Genomic DNA, 18,409 nt, shown 5'->3' on the forward strand with positions numbered 1-18,409 from the left:
CAGAAACTGTTCCCATTAAGCAGCAACTCCCCATTCCCTTCTCCCCGTTGAGTATCATTTTTGTCAACACTTTGTTAGGTAGGTAGGTACGTCTCTCTCTCTCTCTGGGAATTGAGATAGGCTGTTGGAAGCCCATGAAAATATCTGAAGCCCCAGTCTCAAGTATGTGGGCGTGCTGCCCCCCAATCCAGGCTGGTCCTCCAACAGTCCATACGACACCGATGGGACGTGCTGGCTTTGGAATCCATCCGTCTCCCTCCCGCCGACGTAGCAGCTTGAGCCAAGTACCTTAGTACCTTCACACCGGTTACCTTGACCAGCACTGGCTGCTGCTCTGCGAAGGTACTTGGCTCCTCCCGGGGAGTGGGAATGACCGACAGCCCCTTACAAACCGCGAGCCACCCAAGGAGCGTCTTGTGAGGAAGGGAGGGTGGGGTGGGCAGGACGGGGTCACGGACGAGGGTCTCCATGGAGCCTCTGGGCAGTAAGAGGCCCAGGGGCAGCCGAGGGATGTGGGGTGTGGCTGGAGAACATCTGGGAATTGGGGTTCACAGAGTCTGGGTCTGATCCCAACTCGGTCAGTGATTGGAAGTGACTCTGGGAGATTTCCCTAGCCTGTCTGTGCCTCAGTGTCCCCATCTGTTAAATCAGATCAGTTTCTGCTGTCCTTCCTTCCTCCCTCAGAGACTTGCCATGTGAAAGTATTTAAAACCCAGTGGGGACCGGATGTGGCTGAGGTTGAGCACCTGCTTCCCACATAGGAGGTCCCGGGTTCAGTTCCCAGCACCTCCTAAAAACAAAAAAAACAACAAGCAAACAAATGAGAAAAATAACTCAGAGGAGCTGATATGGCTCAGAGGTTGAGCTGAGTGACAGAGTCCCACATACAAGGTTCTGGGTTCAATCCTTGACCTGGTACCTCAAAACCAAACCAGACCAAAACAAACCCATTAGCCGGGGATGCGAGACCTGCACAGGTGTAGGCTGTGAACCGAGGTCTCCGGGTGGATGGGTATCATTTCGCCTGCAGGATGACTTTGCCTCTCCCTCAGCCCATCTTTTGGGGGCACAGTTCTGGTTCTAGACCTGTCCTGGGGCGCATGCCTGCCCACCCTCCTGCCAGGGGAATCTCTAGACCCCTGAGGAGTGAGCAAGGCTGTGTTTCATGTGCCCCCAGCATTGGCACCATGGGTGGGCATCCAACCCAAGGAATGTCCTGGGCTGGCCCAGGATTGACAAGAAAGGATGGATGTGTCACTTCGGACACCTTTCTTGGGCATTTGGGACCAGCAAGCTGAGGGGCTGCGACTCGCTGGCTGGCCCGGGGGCCGGGGCAATGGTGGGAGAGGGGGTGGCTGTGGCAGTGACATGGGAGCTAGGGGTGAGCAGAGGTGAGCCACGGTGAAAAGCTGAGGCTCTATAACCGAGAGAGCGCCCTGCCCCCAAGTGGAACTGCCGCCTGGCTGCAGCTGAGGGCATGGTTCTCCCAGGGACCCTCCCCCCCAGCTGAGTGCAGGGAGCCCCCACCCTGGGCAGGGACCCCTGAGGAACAGCTCCTCACCGAGACCGGCAGCTCCAGGCGGTAGTTGAGGTCCCCGAGCCAGAAGAGGTGGGTGAAGCGGTGAGTGATGTTAAAGGGACTCAGTTTCTTATCTCCCAGGGCCAGAAACCGAAGAATGTTCATATAGTTTTGGTTCCTCCTAATTAAATGAAAAAGCAGCCATCTAGCACGGGGTCACTGGATCCCCCCTCGGCTAGCAGCGGGAAGTCAAAGGGAGTGGGGGGCATCTAGCCCCGGCTGCAGTGAGCCCAGGAAGCAAGCTCTAGAGGCAGCCGGGGGCGGCGGCAGGCAAAGGGCCTCTCAGGGTGAACGGGCAGCCCAGCTGGTAGGGGCCTGGGTTGCAGAATGCCATCTGCCAGCAGGGAAGCAGACAGGTGCATATTCTAGAAGGTGTCCTCCTGGCTGGGCCAACAGGTAAATGCACTTTGATCTACAAGGACACTGCAGACGAGGCCTTCCCACTGGAAAGGGAGTGGCATTAAGTGTCTATTTGGTTACATTCACCAGTCAAGGCTTATCCGCACATATGTCCTGGTCAAGGTTTATCTGCACACAAGTCCTCAGGTCAAGGTTTATCTGCACACACGTCCCTCGGACCAGGAGGGTCCAGCAGGGCATTAGGGTGCAAGGGGCACGAGGTCTGTCTGGACAAACGCTTCAAATACAGGAGCTCCGGGGAGCGAGTGGTCTCACCTGAGCTTCTTTTCACTTCCTGAGGTCAAGTGGCTGTTAACGAATCCCAAGGAAGTCCCATTGAACATGAACGACACCCCGACGGCCCCCTTGTTCCCTAAAGGCAGGGGGAGAAAGAGGTCACACTAGACTGGGGAAATCCGGGTAAGACAAGACACAGCTGTGGGAGAGAGAGGGGAACATGCCTTTGGGGAGGGGGCTGCGCCTCGCGCTCTGGAGGGCTGAGAGTTCCTGCGGGTCCGAGGAAAGGCAGGAGGGTGTCACTGCTCCCCAAAAATGCCCGAGGGAGAGCGGGCAGCCAGAGGCGCCCAGGACAAAACGTGACCCCGTTGCTCCTGAGCAGGGAGCAGGTACAGGGTGCAGGTGCATGGCTGGGAGCCTCGTGGTCCCTGGCAGGGCCAAGGGGGGTGGCTGCGAGGACAACCCGCTCCCGGCAGCTCCCTCTACAGGGGGACCACCAGTTACCCCACATGGTCGGCAGGGGTGGGCTGTCGGAGCAGAAGATCTGAAGGAGGCAGCCGGGCTGCAGGGCCGGGTGGGCTGCACTCCCACTGAGCTCACTCAAGGTTCCTGGCGAGCAAACACTGGCCCGGAGCACACGTCTCCCTGCCCGAGTTCTCCTCTGTTCTAGACGAGTGGTTCTCAAAGTGTGGTTCCTGGACCGGCAGTGGCGGCACCAGCTGGGGCCTGGCAGGAAGTCCAGATTCTTGGGCCCCAGCCCAACCTCCTGCCTCAGAAATTCTGGAGGTAGGGCCCAGGAGTCTGTGTTCGACAAGCCCTCTAGGTCAGGGGTGGGCACGCGTTGGGCCACTGCCCACTAAGAATGTTTCTAATTTTTATTTTTTTAGATTTTTAAAATTTATTCCTCCCCTCACCCCCGTTGTCTGCTCTCTGTCCATTTGCTGTGTGTTCTTCTGTGTCTGCCTGCACCCTCGGCAGCACCAGGAAACTGGGTCTCTTTTTTGCTGCGTCATCTTGCTAAGTCAGCTCTCCGTGTGTGTGGCGCCACTCCTGGATGGGCTGTGCTTTTTTCACATGGAGAGGCTCTCCTTGTGGGGTGCACTCCTTGAGTATGGGGCACGCCCACGCAGGGGTGCCTGTGTGGCACAGCATTCTCTGCGTGTGGCACCTCTGTGTGTGGGCCAGCTCACCATTCGGGACAGGAGGCCCTGGGTTTCAACCCTGGACCCTCCCATATGGTAGGCAGATGCTCTACCAGTAGAGCCATGTCCACTTCCCTATAAATTTTAAATAGTTGAAAAGTGGATCAAAAAAAGAAGACTCTTCTGACACATAAAGTTTAGATGAATTCAAATCTCTGTGCCCATAAGGAACATTCTGCGGGAACACCACCACCACCCCGTTGGCGCGGGCCTCGGCTCTGCTGCTCTCGTGACAGCGGTGGCACGGGGCGGGTGCGCAGAGACCCGACGGCCGTGAAGCCTGAACGATCACACGCTGGCCCTTTGCAGGGAAAGCACGCAGACCTCTGCCCTGGACGACACTGGCGCGTGCCTTTGGCCTAGGCCTGCTCTGTCCGGAACGGTGGCCACTGGTTTGTTGGAATTGAGGTGGGCATTAGGGATAAACTACCCCTCAGAATTCTAAGATTCAGTAAGTAATATGGGATGTGGAATATCTAAGTTATTTGCATAGAACACATATACAAGCTATAGCACCTTGGATATATGGTTACGCCATCTATTGTTGCAATTAGCCCGTTCAGCCTCAGGGCCTTTGCTTTCCCTGTTCCCACTGCCTGGAAGGCCGTTCCCAGCGCCAGTCCCCCTCCCTCCTCGGAATTCAGCCCCACGCCTTCCCAGAGACATGCCCCGGTCGCCCGCCCGACACTCCAGGTTCCTCTGGCAGAAGGCATCGGCTCTCCGTTCACCTGCACGTGCCCACGAGGGTGGGTCCCCGGGCAGGGGCTGGGTAGCTCAGCGGTGAGCATGGAGGGGGCGGCTGGAGCCGGGCAGCGGCCAGGAAGGGACACAAGGGAGGCTCCGGGCAGCAGAGGGAGGAGGGGAAGCGGCACGCAGCCGGAGGTTTGGCCGCCCCGGGCCGAGCAGGGCCAGCCTCTGCCCCTCCAAGGTGGTGTCTTGTATCCCCCCAGCTGTGGCGCTCTGCCCATCCTGACGCCTCCCTCACCTGCCACAGCCCCTGCCGCCGCCGGTGTGCACCTCCTGACGTATACACACACGGAGACACACGCACACTCTCACAGACATGTCCTCACACTCACATAGACTCACAGACGTGCACACAAACTCAGAGGCTCTCACCTACACACACATTCCAACACACTCAGATATGCCCTCACACTCAGGAGCAAACACACGCTCACACACATAGATTCACACTCAGATGTACTCATGCTCACATAGGCTCACACACACTTGCACACTCGCTCACGCCCTCACGCAGCCTCCCCCGGTTCTTTGAGTTCCTGGCAGCCCCACTCAGCGGGCGCCCCCGCTCACCCAGCGTGTTGGCGATGCCGGTCTTGACGTTGTCGGTGCAGATGTGGCTGATGCGGTTCTCGTGCTCCGGCTTGGCCAGCACCACGATGCGGATGTTCCAGAGGGTGTGGATGGCAATCTGCCGGGCAGGGAGGGGACAGGCTGGTGACACCGGCCCCTCGGCCGGGGGTGGCCCTTGGCCCTTGTCCACAGCGACTCACACCCAGCGCCAGCCCCCCCAGGTGTGTACCCCTAAACCCCCTAGCCCTGATGAGACTCAGACGGGGAAGCAGAGAGCCAGGGCTTGTCATTTAGACAAAGAAAGCCAGGGCAGGGGAAGGCGGCCTCCAAGGGGATGGTCACTTCCCAGGGGCCCGCCTGTTTCTGAATCTGCTCCCAGGTGCTTCCTCAGGAAGCTGGACTTGGAGGGTGTGTGTGGGGACCACGTGAGCACCCGGACATCACTGGAAGCTGAGAGCCCCAGGCCGTGCCTGCTCACCCCAGAGCCAGCAGCTCACCGTTTTGAAAGTCATGCTGGTGACTTCCTGCAGAGAGTGTTTGAGCAGCTCCAGCCACTCCTTTTCCCCCAGGGCGTCCTCCTGGGTGCCGATCACATAGATGTCGTGTGGGATGTAGTCGGCTGAGTCGTCCCGCGTCTTTCCCTGCCCCTTGGAGAGAAACCAGGACGTGATCTTCTTGGGAGGGGGGGCGTTACCTTCAACAGCAAAACCCAACACCAAGTGAGTCAAAGGCACATGCAGTCAACATCAGGGGATTAAAAGCGGGGGGAGGGGTGGGGGCGAGGGGGCGGCAGCCCAGTGACACCCTGCGGGTGACCTCCGGTGGGTGACAACTGAGGACCAGCAGCCCCCCGCATGTCGGGCAGGGTCGGGCTCAGTCCAGTTCCTTTCTGACATTACATTTCAAAGAACGGAAACCCGAGAAGATCCGGGGTGGGAATCGGCAATGGTCGGACAATAGCCAAACACCGTCCCAGGCTCAGGAGCTACGATGGGCATCGAGGCACAGTCCTGGCCTTCAGGACCTGACATTCTACTGGTGAGACAGCCAAGGAGAACTACACATTTAGGATGGAGAAACCCAAGCCACGGCTGGCAGCCGGCGGAGCGAGAGCTGAGGAGAGTGTGGAAAGCACCCCGTTTCCACTGGGAAAGGTGAAGCGGTGTCATAAAGGCAGCAGGAAAGGGCTACCTCTCCTCGCTGTGCCCGTAAAGGATGCGTACACCTTTTTCCCCAGAGAGGACCTCCTCGGCTCAGTGCCAAGAGTCCTGGGCCCACCTCTGTCTTCTGCCCAAGTGGCTCCCACAGGGGAATCACGAACACCAGGGGCTCCTGGGTCTTTGCTGGTGGAGACCCTTCCACTCGCGCTCCTGGTGGGGACCCCCCGGCAGCCCCCCGAAGTGTGCCCCCTGCAGCTGTGCCCCAGGAGAGCCCCGACTATGCCCAGCAAATCTAAGGGAGCTCTGCTCACAGAGGGAGGAAGGAAAGGGGCCCGTGTGCACCCCAGGGTGAGAGTGGAAGAAGCCAGGGGGCCACCAAGGAGCCCTGGAAAGGCTCCGGGTGTGTGTGGCGCCCGGCTGCAGTGTTGCCGTGTCCCTGGGCATCTGGGCGTGGAGGCTAGGGAGGGCCGCGGGCTTGTGGGTAGAGGGTCGGGAGCCTGCCAGGGGACGCTGAGAGCTGGGAGCTCCTGATGGGCCCCAGGGTGGCCCTGGCTCCCTCTCTCGGGGCGCCTGGGATCCTGGGCTGAGGTTTAGTTGCCAAATGACCCCTGCCCCTCCAGGAAGGGCTGATGCTCACCCCTTTCCCCACAGACGCTCTCAGGCAACTATCTACTCTGGGTGGTGGGTGCTGGTGGGGGAGGGTGTGCTGGTGCTGGGGGGTGGGGAGCGGGCCTGACTCTGCTCAGGATAAAGGGAGGGGGGTCCCAGTAGGGCCGCCAGACAACATGGGCCCCCAGCCAAATGTGAATTTCAGAGAAAAATGGATACTTTTTAAGTACAAGTCTGTTCCATGCAATATCTGCTTATCTGAAGTTCAAATTTGAGTGGACATCCTGTAGGTATATATGTTTCTAGATGAATGCTTCTACTAAAAATTAATTTTCATTCATATGAAATTAAAATTTAACTGGCCATACTCTATATTATCTCTCTATCTATCCATGCATCCAATTATCATCACTTTTTCTCCCTATCTACCCACCTGTCACTTATCAATCATGTCTTCCCCCCTCACTCCCTCCCTTTCTTCTTTTTTTTGCTACCTATTTATCTACCTACCTACTTATTTCTCCCATTATTTATTTTCTATCATCTATGACCTCTCTCTCTACCTACATATCATCCATCCATCCATCCATCCATCCATCCATCCATCCAATCTACTGATCTACTGGCAACTCTCCTCTTTCTTCCAGGCCCAGGGCCCCTTGGTGAGCTGCCTAAGGCTGGCAAGGTGCCCAGGAGCCCCTTCACTTAGGTATTTGTTCTCTTTACCTAAAACTTTCCATGTAGACATGCAAATACCCCACTTTGGGGTATGAGAATCCCAGACCTTATTTCTCTTACAAATCATCTCAGGAAGAGGAGGCTGTAAGGATGCACTGGGGGCAGGTGGGGAGAGGAGCCAGGTGTTGTCCACACACCCCACCCTTTGAGGCTGCCCGAGGCAGGAAAGCAGCACCCTAGCAGGGGCGATGAGGGGGGCGGGCATCTGGACGCACCCATGTTCCAGGTGCCGATGAAGATGGTGATCATGTCTGGCTCGGGCTGCTCCGAGTGCTTGTTCTTCATCTGCTGGAGGAGCTGGCAGAAGCCTTCTCTCTTCTAGGGAAGGAAGGACAGGCAGACTCAGAAAGGCCCCGCCCCCACCCCGCCAGCACGGCACGGTAGGCTTTGCAAAGGACTTGGTCAGCTTCAGGAGAACTGAGGAGAGCGAAGGCGGTGCGACCTCCTGGCACAGCAATCTGGAGGTAGGCACCCAAAGTCTTGAGGCGCCTTCTCTTTGATCCAGCCATTCCCCTGCAAGGGCTTAACTCTAAGAAAACAAGCAGGAACCACACAAGATCCTCCTGGGATCAATAGACATGGCAGCACATTTTTCAAATGAGAAAAAAAGAACTACAACCTTAGCGTGTAACCTTAGGGAATTCATTAGTAATTTTATTCTGGACCACCCATATGCCAGGATACCAGGGTGCATAAGTGTCTTTATTGACATGGATAGTCACAATATTTTGTTAAATATGACAAGCCAGATCACAAAACAGCGTGATCAGCATTACTGTGCTTTCTATTAAAAGAAGAACACCTGGATGGAAAGAGTCCAGAGATAACCAGTGGTATAAGGGTGTTTTTATTTTCAACTTTGTGCCATTTGTGATTGTTATTTTTTCACCAATGAGTCCAGATTGCTTATGTCACTAAAGAAAATTAAATAAACTAAAAAGAAAAGAGCACAGGAAGGCTTTCACAGCCTCCTTATCGTCTTCATCTGTTTTTGCTAGACACACAGTGGGGGCCAAAGCAGACCTGGCCTGTGTCCTCACTGAGGTTTCGTGCAGTGGGGGACACAGGCCTCAGTTAATGTACACACAGACATCATAGACGGTACCATGTGAAATTGCCAGCGTTGAACTGTTTTAGATCTACAAGGACGACAATTTTTCGTACAGCCCAACCCAGAACTGCAAATCTCCTAGTAGGTCTGCTGTGAAGAAAGCAGCCCACCAAGATTTTATGCTGTCTTTATCGAAAGCTGTCCTTAGCTGGGGATGGCTAAGGCGATGGCGCCTCAGTTTACAGCTGTCTCCCAGGCCTTCTGAGCTTGCAGCGGTGGGCAGAGCTGATCTTGGGCCCCCTACCCACGAGCCTAGAATGGCGCCTGAGGGCTTGCTTGTGCCGCCCCCCTCCACCTGAGAGCCCCAGCCCCCAGGTTTATCCCATGCCCTTCCTTATTACTTCCCCCAGCCTCCCCACCCCCTCAGCCTCTCCCCAGCCTCCTCCCAGCACCCCTACCACTTTGCCCTGCATTCACATCACCCCAGGGCAGGTGAAATAGGAGCCCGGTCAGGGATTGTGTGTGTGTGCACCTGTGTGTGTATGTGTGTGCGTGTGCATGTGTGTACGTGTGGGGGGTGCCCTGTGAGCCTGCAGGGTGCCTGGCACAGAGCTGGCTGGCCCAGCCGTGACAGTGCCCGTCTCGTACAGCAGAACGTAGGATGGCAGCAGGGATGGGATTCAGAGGGGAAGGGTCAGGTCTGGGAGAGCCATGCCTTTGGCCGCATAGCGCTCACCTTGATGTCTGCAGAGCCAGAGTTTTCCATCCCATCCCTCCCGAGCCCCCACTCCAGGAGCCAGTCCTTGCAGCGGGTAGGAGCAGCCTCACGGCCGCAGAGAGGGACAGAGTGGAGCAGCAGAAGTCTTTAGGAGGGAGCACTAAGGAGGGCTCAGAATTAAATCCAGGGGCACCCCGAGGGCTTAGTGCAGCCTACAGAAGCTAAAAGCCTGCCGGGTAAGATGGTAGCATAGCATTGTGAACAATTAAGAACAGGAATTACATATGTGAATGTGGTAAAAAGGGGGAATTTTAGGGTAATACGTTACTAGAATAAAAAGTTTAAAAATGGGACTGTCCAACACAGTGAACCCCATTGTAATGAAGGATTATAGTTAATAGCACAATTATAAAAATTTTCTTTCAAGAATCCTCACAAACGTATCACACTATTACAAGGTGTTCACGAGAGTGGTATATGGGAACTCTGTATTTTATGAATGTTTTTTCTGTAAACCAACAACTTCTCTAATCAAAATAAAAATCAGTTAAAGCACACGCTGCGGGTGATAAGGACTCATCCTCGGCGGGGAGGCAGCTTGGCAGAGGCGCGCGGGCTCTGGAGTCAGGGGGAGCTGGGGCTGCTCGAATCCCGGCTGTCCCTGCACATGCCCTGAACCTCTCTGAATTCCAAGGCGTGAAATGGGTGGTCCTGACAGCTGAGCGAGCACCCAGGGCATGGTCCCCGGCGCACAGCTCAATAGCCATGCATCCCCCTATGTCTGAGACCTTTGTTGTCACTTACTTTGGAGTCAGCAAAAACATATTCTTTCCGCAGGGTCTTCTCCTTCTCTGTTTCTACCAAAATCACCAACTTGTTATGAAACTTCTGAGACTTGATAAGCTGCAGGACTTAAGAGAAATGGAAGTCCATTTATTTATTCACCCATTTGCTCAACTCGTGTACAGAATCCCCGCTACATCCCAAGCCCATGACTGTCACCTCCCCGGACTTTCTTGTCCCCCAGCTGCACACCCAATGCGAATCTGGTCTCCCAGACCCTTCTGCTCCCAGCTGCTCTTCCTGGAAGGGGCTTAGCTTGGCCCCTCAGGGAGGCTGGTGCCCGGAATAGGAAAGAGGTGGCCTGGCCAGACCACAAACAGTGACACTCATTTTACATCTTTGCTCCCTCTCTCCTTCCTTTTTCCTTTCTTTCCTTTCTCCCCTTTCCTCTCTCTCTTTTCCTTCTCTCCTTTTTCCCCCTTCCTGTCTTCCTTTCTGTTCCTTCATTTGTTCTGTTTTCAATTTATATCTAAATTTAATTAAAATTTTTACTTTTTATCTTTTGCCTAACAATTAAAAGAGTCAAAGAGTTCTACAAGACTTTTACCAAAAAACAGTACTCTCTAACCTCACAATGCCTTGTTCTCTAGAGGCAACCACTTCCAACTCTCTTAATGGATTCTTTTTTTTGAATATTCGAAAATGCTTTTATTTGTCAAATTCACTGAGATACTAGGAATATAGAAGAGTTTTCTCTAACCAAACTTGTCTTTTCATTTTTATCCCCACAGGGTGGTTGGTTATATTTTATTCGAAGTCTTGTTACCTGTGGGTGTGATTAAGACGAATCTTCTTTGAAAAAGAGAAATGAACAAAGAATATATGTTGTCAACTTGTCTAAAACATTTTTCATGTTCTAACTCATTTTTCCCCTTTATTTTTTCCCATATAACCCACTCCCCATCCTCCCACCACATCATTCTTGTAAATTGTATTTTTTGAAGATATATACATCACATAGAAAATGTTACATTAAAAAATATAAGAGATTCCTGTATACCCCCCACCCCCACACCCCACTCTTCCCACACCAACAACCTCCCCCATCATTGTGGCACACTCATAGCACTCGGTGAGCACATTTTGGGGCACTGCTGCACTACATAGTAATAGTACCCTATAATTCACACTCTCCCCCAGTACATTCAGTGGGTTTTGTCAGGATATATAAAGTCCAGCATCTGACCCTACAATATCATTTGGGACAACTCAAAATCCCAAAAATGCCCCCACATCTCATCTCTTCTTCCCTCTCCCTGCCCTCAGCAACTACTGTGGCCACTCTCTCCACCTCAATGCTAAAATTTCTTCTATTACTCATCACAATAGTTTTATAGTAGAATATCAGTAAGTCTACTCTAGTCCATATTTTATTCCTCCATCCTGTGGACCCTGGGATGGTGATGTCCTCTCCACCTCTAGATCAAGAGGGGGCTTAGATTCCACATGGATGATGGATGCAATTCCTCTGCTTGCAGTTGTAGGTGCTCTTGATTCCCTGGTGTGGTGGTTGACCATCTTCACCTCCCTGTTAGCTGATCTGGGTAAAACCAACGAACCAGAGAGTAGGAGTCGCCACTCTACTGAGGCTCAGGGTCCAGCTGGCACATGGCCAGTCCAGAGATTCAAGTCTCCCGAGTATGGATCATCCCTAGCACCAACCACAGGTTCAGTGTCAGAAGAGGCATGTGTAGAAAAGTCACATCTGAGTCCAGCTCCATTACCCTCAGGAGCACAAATTCCAAAGTAGGGCCCTCTAACATGGCACAGAACTCCAAATCCATCTGCCATGACCATATACCCTGAGGATCCCCATAGCCTTCAGGAGAACCAGTACCTAGGTTTGTATCTACTTTAGCTTTTTCTGGGGTCTTGCTGAGGTGTGTGTAAGCGTGACCTCTCTAATGACCTCCTGACTCTTTCTGGAAGACTCTTAGCCAAATAACTCATTTGTCTTTGCCATTTCCCTCTTTTATTCAAGGTCAAAGAGCAGTTTTTAACACTTGATACAACATGTAGGCTGAGATATTCTGCTAGTCTGAGTTGACCCTTTTATTCGAGGTCTCTTGCTAGTTGCTTTTCCAGTTAGTGATTGGTAGTAATCCCTCAGCACCAGGGAGGCTCATCCCCAGGAGTCATGTCCCACATTGGGGGGAAGACAATGCATTTACTTACTGAGTTTGGCTTAGAGAGTGGCCACATTTGAGCAACATGGAGGCTCTCAGGAGGTAACCCTGCAGCTCTAGGCCTAGTTCGTATTTTACGCACACAGGCTTCTAAGCATAGTCATCAGTATCAAGGGCTCATTATTGGACCATCCTGCCTTGTTGATCTTTGCTGTTGCCCTTGGGGGATTACTGTTGTTCACATTTTTAAGGTGCTTAAGTGGGGGGCATCTGGTACAGGGGCAAGCTTCTAGGGAGCATGTAAGTGCTCATGTTGTCATAGTGTGTTATATCATTAGGTGGAGACCCATACAATGAGTGAGAAGGTGTACCCACATCTTGGGAAGACCTGATGTTCCCAAATAGAGGGAATTGTGTCTCTCGAGAGAATCACTGGCTCCTTATTAGTTAGGGCAGTCTAGTGTGTCAAGCCCTCAGCATTGTTGCAGTATCTGTAAATCTCAAGTAGTGAAGATTGATTGTCACGGTGTGCCCTAAAGGGAAGGGGATAGAGGTACAGCATGGATGGAAGCAGAGCAACTGGAGGGCAATGGAAGCGCTCCATAAGATCATGCAACGATGGATATAGGACATGTTAACTTACATCTAAACTATATAAAATGTAAACCATAATGTAAAACATAAGGAAACTAAAAATTTAGAAATTTGTACAGTCTATAATATAAACAATAATGTAAACCAAAATGGAACCATGTTTGATAGCTATGTTTTAAAATCTGTACATCAGCTGCAGCAAATATAACATGAACATGTAAAAAGATCATTGCTGGGGAAAGGGGAAAAGGGTTTAATGTTGGATATCTGGGAGTCTCCTATATTGTGTATGTGAATTACTATGATATAAAACTTTTTTGAAAACAAAATTAAAAATTAGGAAGAAAAAAAAAAGGATGTAGAAACTAAGGAAGAAATGAAAGTGCCTTGCCACTGTACATACAGGGCAACACCTATTACAGCGATGAAAGGCAAAATGTTAGAGACAAATTCTTACAATATTTTTCATTTTATTAATACACCAATTTATTTTTATTTTAATATTTCTAAATTACTATGTATTCTATTTCTAAACTTTAAACCCATCACTATATTTCAATTTCCTATTAATTGAATTTAGCGATATATTAGGATTCATTGTTGAAGAAGTTTTGGATCACAGAGAGGTTCAACTATGGCAGGAGAGGAACTCTGGTGTGAGTTGTTATTGATGGGGGGGCACATGGGTGGGGGGATAGTTCTCTAGGGCATGTACTAGGGGACATAAATATGTTATGATATATGTTCAGTATTTTTATAGTAGTTACAGTTACAAACGTCAACTGAGGGAGTGCTGAGTTCCCACTCAGGGAAGGTCTGTCACATTCCCCAATAGAACAACAATAATCTTAATGGGTTCTTTGGAAATGCTATTCCATGACTCTATTTTTTTTTAAAGATTTATTTATTTATTTATTTATTTATTTCTCTCTCCTGCCCGCCCCCACCCCGATTGTCTGTTCTCTGTGTCTATTCACTGCGTCTTCTTTCTTTGTCTGCTTCTGTTGCTGTCAGCAGCACGGGAATCTGTGTTTCTTTTTGTTTTTTGTTGTGTCATCTTGTGTCAGCTCTCCGTGTGTGCAGCACCATTCCTGGGCAGGTTGCACTTTCTTTCACGCTGGGTGGCTCTCCTTACGGGGCGCACTCCTTGCGCATGGGGCTCCCCTATGCGGGGGACACCCTGCGTGGCATGGCACAGCACTCCTTGTGCGTATCAGCACTGCACATGGGCCAGCTCCACATGGGTCAAGGAGGCCCGGGGTTTGAACCGCGGACTTCCTATGTGGTAGAAGGACACCCTAACCACTGGGTCAAGTCTGCTGCCCCCATGTCTCTAAATAATATGCTTCTATTGCTACTTCCTGGTGTTTCAGTTTTAGATATTTCCTGTTACATACTGACTTTTCCCACCATGGAAGATGAGGGATTATCTCTCTTTTCACATACACAACCTGTCCCCCTCTCACCCCACCCTCCCTGTCACTCTCTACTTGTGCTCCCCCATCCTTCCGTACTTATGTCATGATTTTGGTCAGGTAAGTATTCAGCATTTACATTATTTTGACTACATAAATGCTATTGGCAGACAAGCCTGGATTGGGTTTCTTCTCCCATACAACTTTATGTTTTTCCTGGAGTTAATAATAGCCGTGCTTTTCATTTGATCCTACCTCTCCCCCAGTTTGTAAATTCTTTCTCCATGTGACCAAGCACTTTTTATCAGCGTCATCTGAAGGGAGCCTCTCCCAGGGCCTCAGGATGTGGCCTCTAGGACTGATGCTGTATAATGTTCATCTTGGGGCCTTTCTTCTCCATCATCCAAGAATCCATTCACCTCTCTCTTGGATTGGATCCCATTTCTTGGATCCTATGTCCTTTCTTGGTTTACACCTTTATTTTGACAGAGCAACATCTCCAGTAGCTTTCCATGAAAAGGGAAATGAGTGATAGTTTTTGGAGTCCTTGAAGTCTCAAAATTCCACATTCATGCTTAACAGACAGAACTCTAAATTCGAAATACTTTTCCTCAGGACTCTGGAGTCCTTGCTTCATCATCCTCTAAGTTTGCAGTACCACTGCTGAGAAACGCAATGCTGTTCAGATCCTCCTTTGCCTGTAAACCTATTTTTTGCTCTTGAAATTTCTTTTCTTTGTCCCCACTGTTCTGAGACTTTTCAATTTTCAACCTGGAAACTCACATCATTCACTTCAAATACATTTTCTTGAATTATTTCTTTCAGGGAAACTACTCGAAAAGGGGAGACTAAATAAAAGTTCTTTTCTGAAAGCTGAGATGCCTGGCCTTCCCTGCCCAGCTCCCAGAATGCTGCCAGCCAGGTCCATGCCTGTCTGGGAGGTCCCATACAAACATTAAGTTTCAGGAAGAGAAAACAGAGAAACAGTGAGAAAAAGTCATGAAAGAAATAATTCAAGAAAATGTATTTGAAGTGAATGATGTGAGTTTCCAGGTTGAAAACTGAAAAGTCTCAGAACAGTGGGGACAAAGAAAAGAAATTTCCAGTATAATTGGCTGGTAAGTAGCACAGCAGGGGTGTGAGTTTCAACCGTTTGGTCCCAGAATCCACACCCTTCAGCCACGCTAAACTGTCTCTCAGTTTATGCAACACTAAAGGCTCTACCTGGATCAATCAACAAACATCTTTAAACACCTTTGTGCAGGGGCCTGTATTAGGCATCGGGAGGGGACAGATCAACTAGACCAGCTCTAAGTGGGGAAGAGAAGACACTCCCACAGGCGCACGGCAGCACCACCCAGGGCAGGGCGGGCCATGTGGAACAAGGATGGGATGAGCTCGTTTCCCAGGGGTGCGGGGCAGGGGCCAGGGCTCACAGAGAAGGCCTCGGGAAGGAGGGGCCCGAGAGGGAGCTGAGGGACGTGTTGCGGGGACGGCACGTAGGTGTTGTGGATGAATCGTGTCCCCACGTGGATGTGTTTGAGCCCGGCCCCTGGTGCCTGGATGTGAACTCATCTGTAAAAGGGATCTTTGAAGATCCTGTTAAGACGAGGCCAGGCTGAATCAGCATGGGCCTGTGTCCAAAATGACCAGAGTTCTCAGGGGGGGAGGACACTGGACACAGGAGACAGAGGCAGGGACTGGGTCACCGATCACCGGCAAGCCACTGGCCGCACGACGCCGCTGACTTTGGAGAAGTCGAGGCCCACCGCCCACACGGAGACTTTAACTTCCTGTTGCTGGGGCCACCCGCCTGTGGAATTCGTTACAGCCACCCCGGCAGAGCAGTCCGGGAGAGGGACAGCCCCGCAGGGGGTGGGGGTGCCAGACGGGATTTGTGTCCCCGGCCTCAGCCACCGGCCGCTCATCAGCAAGGCCACAAGCGGATCGAGCGCGTCATGGGCGTGAGGGAGTCTTACTTTTCTTGTGGCTGTAGAACTTGTCCTCGGAACCATCCTTGGACTTCTTAATTATCACTTTCCCGGACTCAACGTCGACCTTGAGCTGCATTTTCTGGGATATCCCTAGAGACTCTGCCTTCACCTGCGGAGAAGGGAGAAGCACCCGTTCCTCATCTGGCTGGGGCTTGGCAGGACCCAGCCGTCATGGCTGGCCACGCGCAGTCAGGACGCCCTTGGTGTCCACGGGGGGCCCCCAGGCTTCCATCTCCACCTCCCCTTGCCCGAGCACAGCATGCCCATCTTTCCAAAGGCACCTCCCGCGCATGGCTAGGGCGGGAAGACCAGCTCGCCGACTGAGAACGCGCCTGCTGTTTTGCCACTACGGTCGACTGAAGAAGCAGAGGGAAGACTGGAAAGCGGGCCGCTCACGGATTAATTTGACAACGCTCATGAATCTGATGCACCATCTGCTTCCAGAAGGATGTTTTAGTAATGGATTTAAGCTCTCAGGCCTTGTAACAACCCATAATCGAGCATTTACTTACAGTAATTAGACAAAAAGACAATTGCTCAGGCACTGTCTGCTCGGCAAGTGGAAACACATCTCAATACGGCATTGCCACCGGGGCAAGTGAGGACTTTGGGGGACTCTGTTTCCTAATTCAGGGCCAGGGCTGGGCTCAATGTTCTAGCATTTCTGAGGAACTTTAAAGCAAATGGATTTCTGGGCCCAGGCCTGGAGATTCTAATTCACTCACTCTCAGAAAAGTAGAGGAATCGTATTGTTTTTCCAAGTCCCCCTTCCCCCCCGTGGCATTATTTAATTTTGCAGGCAGTTGGGGACCCCTATCTGTGGTCCCTCACCCCCTCCATTCTGGGAAGGGCAAAGCGTATGGCATCTCGGGCCGTGAGACGCTCTTCCCCTGGGGCTTCCACAGATGAGCCTGTGCACCCCTCTAATGTCCGAGCACCCTCACGGCGAGGTGGCTCACTGCTGGTTGTGGGGCTCCCTGCCCTTCCCCAGCACGCCCCCCACCTCCGACTGCGGAGCAACAGTCCACGGCTCCTCCACGGGTCACTTACCTCGAAGGTGACGGGAGGGATGAGGGAACGCCGGTGGGTAGGCTCGGGGCCCTCGTGAAGCAAGGCCTTGACCTGGAGAGGGAGGCATGGGCCCCTTCAGGCTGGGGGGCGAAGGCGGAGGGCAGGGCGAAGGGGAGACAGAGCCTGCACGCCCCGCCTTTTCTGGGCAAAGGGGACGAAGGAGGAGCAGAGAGAAGCTGCGGGACCCCCGCCCCCAGTACCTTATCTTCAATGGAGGACAGGAGACTTGTCAGTTGGCTGAGCTTGGCCACCATGCTGATGAGATTGGGCTCCCCGGGTACCTGCCAGGGAGGAGAGAGCTGATGGGGCAGTGCGGCGGAGGTGGGCTGCCTGGCCCGCTTCGCCTCGCGCCTGCCAGCGGCCCTCTCAGCACTGTTATCCTCTCCCTTTTGCAGAACAGGAAATCAGGGACAGCGACGAGTGTCTCAAAATTACCATCGGCCGGAAAATAAATCTTCATCCCTTCCTCCCCAGAAGTCCTCTTCTCACCTGACCCACTCCTTGGCTTAAGCCCAAACAGGAGAGTGCCCCCTGATGACGCCCTTTCCTCTCTCCTCCATCTGCTGCGTCAGGGTTCTGCCCCCCTTCCAAAATAGAGCCGCCCCCTTGGTTTCCCGCCAATCACCCAAACTCCTCGGCCTGGCCCCACCACTCTCACACTCATGTCGCATCTGCCCAAGTGGCCTTGAGCTAGGCTTCCTGAGGAGTCCCCAGACTCCAATTTTCACCTGCGAAGGGCACGACCTTGACACTCAGCGCTCAGATCCACAAAGAGGGCTTCCCTGGCCACTCTTGTTAAGAGTCCCCAAGTCGTGTCCACCAAATCACCGTCGTTTGTTTCATACCAATCGCCAGGAGTGGAAGTTCTCTCCATTATTTATTTGTTCATTGTGTGTTTCCCTTGAGAATTGGGTCCATCTACTGGGACCAGTATCACATGCTTGGAGCCTGGCACTGCACCTGGCCAATTGAAGGTGCTCGGGGAACTCGTTCGGTGAAGACTGGAAGCCCAGAGAGCTGCAGTTGTTTGTCCAAAGTCACACCGCTGGAACGTGGCGGAGCAGGACCTGAAGTCACGTCTGCCTGGCCTCAGCCCCCAGTCACAGGACAAACAGTTACCAAGCACCTCGTCCGTGCCAGACACGCAGCCAGCCGCTGGAGGGAGAGTGTCAACGAGACACTAGGCACGCGAGATGAACACCAGGCCAAATGGAAGGAGGTATCGCCAGCCAGAGAGGGACCTTTACCTCACCCCTGGCTCACCGTGCAGCCAGCTTCCCTGGCTGGTGGCCTCAACTTTCCACCCAGGGACTTCCGTCCACTACCTCCCCGGTCAGCACCTCCACCAGCATCACC

At 52.5% G+C, this 18,409-nt stretch overlaps 1 protein-coding gene across 1 annotated transcript in view; it reads right to left on the reverse strand.

Moving 5' to 3' along the window:
* Positions 1–18,409, reverse strand: part of INPP5D (inositol polyphosphate-5-phosphatase D) — a 126,130-nt gene that overhangs the window by 35,303 nt on the left and 72,418 nt on the right. The window contains exons 7-15 of the mRNA XM_058299872.2: positions 17,254–17,334; positions 17,033–17,104; positions 15,968–16,091; positions 9,815–9,921; positions 7,457–7,559; positions 5,232–5,428; positions 4,735–4,852; positions 2,255–2,351; positions 1,562–1,700 (exon numbers count right to left, since the gene is read on the reverse strand). Of these exons, the coding sequence (XP_058155855.1) occupies positions 1,562–1,700; positions 2,255–2,351; positions 4,735–4,852; positions 5,232–5,428; positions 7,457–7,559; positions 9,815–9,921; positions 15,968–16,091; positions 17,033–17,104; positions 17,254–17,334 (1,038 nt within the window). The remainder of the gene's footprint in view (positions 1–1,561; positions 1,701–2,254; positions 2,352–4,734; positions 4,853–5,231; positions 5,429–7,456; positions 7,560–9,814; positions 9,922–15,967; positions 16,092–17,032; positions 17,105–17,253; positions 17,335–18,409) is intronic.

Source organism: Dasypus novemcinctus, chromosome 7 (genome assembly GCF_030445035.2).
Source record: "Dasypus novemcinctus isolate mDasNov1 chromosome 7, mDasNov1.1.hap2, whole genome shotgun sequence".
Classification (NCBI taxonomy): domain Eukaryota; kingdom Metazoa; phylum Chordata; class Mammalia; order Cingulata; family Dasypodidae; genus Dasypus; species Dasypus novemcinctus.